This window comes from Mustelus asterias, unplaced genomic scaffold, assembly GCF_964213995.1.
Source record: "Mustelus asterias unplaced genomic scaffold, sMusAst1.hap1.1 HAP1_SCAFFOLD_76, whole genome shotgun sequence".
Taxonomy (NCBI): Eukaryota; Metazoa; Chordata; class Chondrichthyes; order Carcharhiniformes; family Triakidae; genus Mustelus; species Mustelus asterias.
The window spans coordinates 358727-365854 of record NW_027590135.1 but is presented as its reverse complement, the minus strand read 5'-3'; the positions used below and the strand labels follow the sequence as shown (position 1 = coordinate 365854).

General features: G+C 45.9%; 2 protein-coding genes across 2 annotated transcripts; both read left to right on the top strand.

Moving 5' to 3' along the window:
- The first annotated feature begins 1843 nt into the window (after positions 1 to 1843).
- Positions 1844 to 2906, top strand: LOC144483590 (histone H2B 1/2-like). Its single transcript, XM_078202226.1, has one exon. The coding sequence runs from the start codon at positions 1844 to 1846 to the stop codon at positions 2216 to 2218; it is 375 nt and encodes a 124-aa protein (XP_078058352.1). The 3' UTR covers positions 2219 to 2906.
- A 469-nt stretch (positions 2907 to 3375) lies between these two features.
- LOC144483555 (histone H2A-like) lies at positions 3376 to 3765 on the top strand. Its single transcript, XM_078202193.1, has one exon. The coding sequence runs from the start codon at positions 3376 to 3378 to the stop codon at positions 3763 to 3765; it is 390 nt and encodes a 129-aa protein (XP_078058319.1).
- The last annotated feature ends 3363 nt before the right edge of the window (positions 3766 to 7128 follow it).

Sequence of the window (7128 nt, the reverse complement as noted above, 5' to 3'; positions counted from 1 at the left end):
TCCCACACTCAGCCTCACTGATTTAGAATAGAATCCCTCCAGTGCAGAAGGATGTCATTTGACCCATCAAGTCTGCATTGACTCAGCATTTTACCCAGGCCCTATCCCCATAACCCCACAAATTTACCACAGCTGCATCCTCTAACTACACATCTTGGGATACCAAGGGGCAATTAACATGGCCAATCCGAATAACCTGCACAACTTTGAACTGTGGGTGGAAACCGGTGCACTTGTAGAAAACCCATGCAGATAAGGGGAGAATATGCAACCTCCACAAAGACAGGCGTCCGAGGCCGGAAACGAACCTGGGTCCCTGGCATTGTGAGGCAGCTGTCTAACCATTGTGTCGCCCGTTCTTGCAGTGTACTTCACAAATGGTGCACACTGTGTATGAATGGTTGAGGGAGTAAATGCTGAAGCTGGTGAATGGTTTGCAAGTGAAACCAAAAACTAGATTTGTTTCTGAGATTATTTGGTGTTGTTGGAGGTGCACTGACCAGTGAGTGGAGAGTATTCCATCCCTTACCTAAATGTGGAATTCAATTGTGGAAAGTCTGTTGGAAAATAGGAGGCCAGTCACTAGCTATGGACATGCTCTGTTCTATTTTTAAAGCCACAGTCATATTGTGACAGGATACAAGAAGTACCTTGTACCCATTTATCGTTAATTACAGTCACAGAATGATGACCATGCTAAAACATAATTAGAAGATAAGAAATTGGAGCAAGAGTCGGCCATTCGGCTCTTCGAGTCTACATTGCCATACAGTGAGATCATGACTGATTTTCCACTTCAACACCATTTTTCTGAACTATCCTCGTAACCCTTGATGTTTTTGATATGTAGAAATCTATCAATCTCACTCCTGAACATATTTAATGATTAAATCTCCTCATATCTCTCCGCATTGCATTCTATCTGCAAAATTGTTGCCCATTCGCTCAGCCTCTTCAAATACACACAAGGAGTCTTTGCCTCCTTCTCACAACTCACACATCCACCTTGTTTGTGTCAGCTACCAATTTGGAAATATTACCTTTAATCCCAAATCATTGATACACAGATTGTAGATAGCAGTGGCCCAAACACTGATCCTTGTGGTAGCCCACTTGTCATAGCCTGCTAACTTGAAAATGACCCATTTGTTCCTACCCTCAGTTCTCTGTCCATCAGCTAGTTCTTAGTCTATTTCAGGATATTCTCTTCCCCCGCCCAGCACCCCCCCCCCCCCCCCCCCCCATTCCACGTGCTCTCATTTTTTTCTTTATTTACCTCTGGTGTGGAACCGTATCAAGGCTTGTAGCCAGTAATATCCAATTCTGATTCCACTCCTTCTTGCAGTCAGCTTTTTGTTTTAGCAACAATGTCAATGTGGCTGTTGCTCATCAAACTTATTCCCCTTCCACACGCCCAGATATTGTACACTGCCAGCTCCCGGTGATGGGCGGAAGTAAAGCAGAGCAGTTGGTGCTGGTGAGGAAGGGGAAATGTATGAACAGTATCAGCAGTCTGATAGAGTGATGTGGGATTAGCAGCAGAGAGAATGCGCTGGTGCGGCAGAGGGAGTGAGAGAGTCAGGGGGTTGGGTGGATCGGGGCGGACAAGGGGAAAGGACGGATTGACAACAGACTGGTTGCTGCTCAAATCCACAAACGATGTGTTTGTGTATCTGAACTAACCAATCAGAGAGAGAGCGTCACGAATTGACATCATTGTGAATGAGCCAATGGGGAACAGGGCTTTCAGCAATCCTTCATTAGCATAGGCCTCTGCTTTGGTCTATAAAAGAGGAGTTCCGAGCGCGACTCAGTGATTCTGTGTCTGAAATTAACTGTGAAAATGGTGGATGAGAAGAAAGCAGCTCCTAAGAAGGGGGCGAAGAAAGTGATTAAGAAACCGGTAATAAAGGGCGGCAAGAAGCGGCGAAAGTCGAGGAAGGAGAGTTACTCCATCTACATCTACAAAGTGATGAAGCAGGTTCACCCCGACACCGGCATCTCCTCCAAGGCCATGAGCATCATGAACTCGTTCGTGAACGATATTTTCGAGCGCATCGCGGGTGAGGCTTCCCGCCTGGCCCATTACAACAAGCGCAGCACCATCAGCTCCCGGGAGATCCAGACCGCCGTGCGCCTGCTGCTGCCCGGGGAACTGGCCAAGCACGCCGTGTCGGAAGGGACAAAGGCGGTGACCAAGTACACCAGCTCCAAGTAAAACCACCCATGGACTGAAAAGCAACCCAAACACAACGGCTCTTTCAAGAGCCACCCACAATCTCCCTGAAAAAGCTGTATCATCCATTTAGTTTCAATTAATCTTTCACTCCAGCGTCTCGAACAATCTAATTGTTGTTTTTACTGTTGAGCAATGATAGGTACTGAGTAATGCAAGTTGATCGCCCAGCGTCTGATTGATAATGTTTCATAAGTTAATTAATTGGTTTCCGACCGCCTCTGCACTTAGATCTCAGAGGCCCATTTCGACCCGTTTCCCCGACTTTAGAGAGAGAGAGAGAGCGAATGGAGCAAATGTGTCAGCTTCCAATTCTGTTCCAGTTTGGTCTTAATAATCGATCAGTTTATTCCCTCTCCGCCCCGGTTGTTGCAGGAACCTCCGTCTCGGCACTGGTCAATTTACACCGAAAATGTTCACTCCCCTCTTGATTCTCACGAATATGGAGAACATCCCGTCCGTTTACAGAACGATGTCAATGAGACTTTCTGGCGGCGAGTTCGAGAGTTTTAAAAAGGGCCGAGATTAACCCCGAATGGATCCAGGATTCTAAAAGCAAATCTGCAACTTGGGATAAAATGTGAAATGGTGCAAACACCGATGTTTTAAACACTTTGTTGTTAGACAGTTAATTATTGAGAGTTTATTTGAAATGTATTTCTTGTTTTATAAATACATCTGCGAACTTTTCAAAAATGAATCGTGAAAATTTTGTTATTTTCGACTTATTTTCCGAAAAACCCAGACTGAAAATCAGAAACTGCCAGATACAGGTTAACTATAGACTGGGGAAGGAGAGAAAGGGAGATTCTTACATTACTCAAAATTAATTAACCATTACCTATTCGTATAATTTCCGAAACTCTTGTTCTTTTCCGCTTTGGCGGCTTTTACAGTTTGAAATGAAATCGGTTGGAATCTGAGATTTTGGCGCCGTTATTTTCCGCCCTCACTCCGTGGGCTCTCCGGATTGGTGAGTTAAGCAGATTTCTGATTGGTCATATGAACAAGATGCTGAGAGGCAGCAACAAAGTGACCAATCAGCAATGTCCGCACCTCCATTCCTCCCGGAGCTATAAGAGAAGCGAAAGGGAGTGGATTTCAGCATTCTTTGTGAAAGTGTTTGTGAGATTGTGCAGATGTCTGGAAGAGGAAAGAGCGGCGGGAAAGCTCGGGCCAAGGCCAAGTCTCGCTCCTCCCGGGCTGGACTGCAGTTCCCGGTGGGCCGTGTTCACAGGCACCTGAGAAAGGGCAACTATGCTGAGCGTGTGGGTGCCGGAGCCCCGGTCTATCTGGCTGCTGTGCTCGAGTATCTGACCGCTGAAATCCTGGAGTTGGCCGGGAACGCGGCCCGGGACAACAAGAAGACCCGCATCATCCCCAGACACCTGCAGCTGGCCGTCCGCAACGACGAGGAGCTCAACAAGCTGCTGGGAGGAGTGACCATCGCTCAGGGCGGGGTGCTGCCCAATATCCAGGCCGTGCTGCTGCCCAAGAAAACTTCTGCGGCCTCGTCCAAGAACAAGTGAAGCGGCCATTCTTTAATCTGATAACCCCAAAGGCTCTTTTCAGAGCCACTCACTTTTTCTGGAAAAGGGCGATCTATTGTCTGTCCCTCAGATGCTGCGGTGCTATTCACAGGCCAGCTGTTTCCCGCTTTGTTTTATCAATCCGTAGTTCCCCCTGTGTGCGATAGTAAATAGACCCCATCAGTCTCGCAGCAGATACAGAGGAATTCATCAGGCGAATACACCATCCACATTACGACAGTATTGTCACAGGCAGTATTTTAATGCATGCAAGTTGCTGCTTTTTATTAATAGTTAATATCTGGAACCCAGGTTCTGATTTCAGTTGTTAATCAACAATTTCATCATTTGCGCCATTTTTTGTGCAGCAAATAACCATCTGTGCAAACTCAGACTTTATTCCATTCTGATAAAGATTGTCCCTTTTCTCTCAAGACCATACAGATTTAACACATAAGCTCACAGGATCAGTGAAAGGGCTGCTTCCTGGCAGCAGGGAGTCAGAGATGGTGTTATTGTCACGGTGGATTGATCTGTTTCTGATTTGTTTACTGATGTTTTGTTAAAGTCCAACAGGTTTATTTGGCAGCACAAGCTTTCGGAGACTCAGGCTCCTTCAGGTGAGTGAGGAGATGGGTTCACAAACAGGGCATATACAGGCACAAACTCAATTTACAAGATAATGGTTAGAATGCGAGTCTTTACAGGTAATCAAGTCTTAAAATTACAGATAGTGTAAGTGGAGAGAGGGCCAAGCACTGGTTGAAGAGGTGTGTATTGTCTCCAGCCAGGACAGTTATTGATATTTTGCACAGACAAGTTGTGGGGGTTACAGATAGTGTGACATGATCCCAAGGTCCCAGTTGAGGCCGTATTCATGTGTGCGGAACTTGGCTATCAGTTTCTGCTCCGTGATTCTGCGTTGTCATGTGTCGTGAAGGCCACCTTGGAGAATGCTTACTCGAAGATCAGAGGCTGAATGCCCATGACTGCTGAACTGTACCCCGACAGGAAGGAAACACTCCTGCCTGGCGATTGTTGAGCAGTGTTCATTCATCCGTTGTCATAGCATCTGCATAGTCTTTTCAATGTGCCATGCCTTGGGACATCCTTTCCTGCAGCGTATCAGGTCGACAACATTGGCCGACTCGCAAGAATATGTACCATGTGCGTAGTGGATGGTGTTCTCACGTGAGATGGTGGCATCAGTGTCAATGATGCGGCACATTTACAGAGGTTGCTGTGGCAGGGTTGTGTGGTGTTGTGGTCAATGTTCTCCTGAATGCTGGGTAATTTGCTGCAGACAATGGTCTGTTTGAGGTTATGCGGTTGTTTGAAGGCGAGAAGTGGGGGTGTGGGGATGGTCTTGGCGAGATGTTCGTCTTCATACTTGACATGTTGAAGGCTCCGGAGAAGGTGTCGTAGCTTCTCCGCTCCGGGGAAGTACTGGACAATGAAGGGTACTCTGTCTATCGTGTCCTGTGTTTGTCTTCTGTGGCACATCGGAACTGTCGACCGATGAGTCGAGCACCATATCCTGTTGTTATGAGGGCATCTTTCAGCGTCTGTAGGTGTCTGTTGCAACACTCCTCATCTGAGCAGATCCTGTGTATACAGAGGGCTTGTCCACAGAGGACGGCTTCTTTAACGTGTATAGGATGGAAGCTGGAGAAGTGGAGCATCATGAGGTTATCCGTGTGCTTGCGGTACAGTGAAGTGCTGAGGTGACCGTCCTTGATGGAGATGCGTATGTCCAAGAATGCAACCAATTCCTGACACACAGACATCTTATTAGTTCAACGGTCTCAGAGAGCAGAAATAGTTGCAGACACATTTTCAATCCATCAATCAAACAGAGCAGGAGAGACAGACATTTTTGTCCATGTGACTCTAAATATCCTACCAGGATGGCCGAGTGGTTAAGGGGTTGGACTTAAGATCCAACGGACCGATGTCCATGTGCATTTGAACCACACTCCAATTAAATGGACTTCTAACACTACATTCTGCACCCTCTCCTTTCCTTCCGCTCTATGTACTGTATGAACTGTATGCTTTGTCTGTATAGCATGCAAGAAATAATACTTTTCACTGTAAACCAATGCATGTGACCATAATAAATCAAATCAAACCCAGTACCATTGATAGTGGGATCCATAAATCCAAGTCCAAATTGACTCCTGCCATCAGATCATCACAGTGTCAATCCCACAATAGAGCAGCCTTAGCTCCAAATTAAATATGTGGTAAAACTGACACATGGATTCTAATTAAAAGTTACACAATGAACATTGATAATGAACTCTGAGATTCGACTTAAATACCAGTCACATCACGCAAATCAGGGGTTTTGAATTGACTGTACTAATGGCCACAGCGAATATTCACAAATACATTTGATACAAATCCAAATCTGAAATACATTCTCAGATTGAGGTATGATTTGATTTATTATCATCACATGAAAAGTATTCGTGAAAAGTATTGTTTCTTGCGTGCTATACAGACAAAGCATACCATTCATAGAGAAGGATAGGAGAGAGTGCAGTATGCAGTGTTACAGTCATTGCTAGGGTGTAGAGGCCATCCTCACCGCCCCATATGGAATAGTGTGAGTGAGAGGAAACAGAGAGTAGTGGTTAATGGTTGTTTTTCAGACTGGACGAAGGTTCCCAGTGGAGTTCCCCAGGGCTCGGTGTTAGGAGCCCTGCTCTTCCTGATATACATTAATGACACACGCCTCGGTGTACAGGACACAAGCTCAACATTTCCATACGTCACGAAACTTGGAGGCCTTGGCAACTGTGAGGAGGAAAGTGGGAAACTTCAATAAGACACAGCCAGCTTGGTGGAGTGGGAGTGGCACAGTGGTTAGCACTGCTGCCTCACTGCGCCAGGGACCCAGGTTCGATTCCTGGCTTAGGCCATTCTCTATGCGAAGTCTACACAATCTCCCCATGTCTGCATAGGTTTCCTCTGTAGGAGTTTTAACAACACCAGGTTAATGTCCAACAGGTTTATTTGGTCGCAAATACCATTAGCTTTCAGAGCACTGCTCCTTCGTCAGATGGAGTGGAAATCTGCTCTCAAACAGGGCACAGAGACACAAAATCAAGTTACAGAATACTGATTAGAATGCAAATCCCTACAGCCAACCAGATCTTAAAGATCTTAGATTAGAATGCTGATTAGAATGTGAATCCCTACAGCCTACCAGATCTTAAAGATGGGCCAAAGGGCTGTTTCCATGCTGTAAACCTCTATGACTCCAAGGATCCTATCAGCCTTATTAATAACTGTTTCAACTTGCCTTGCCCGCAACAGAGCATTATACACTTGAAACCCAAGTTCTCTCTGCTCCTG

Bases quoted from the DNA above. Each gene is read 5' to 3' on its own strand.
- LOC144483590 (XM_078202226.1), top strand. From the start codon at position 1,844: ATGGTGGATGAGAAGAAAGCAGCTCCTAAGAAGGGGGCGAAGAAAGTG.
- LOC144483555 (XM_078202193.1), top strand. From the start codon at position 3,376: ATGTCTGGAAGAGGAAAGAGCGGCGGGAAAGCTCGGGCCAAGGCCAAG.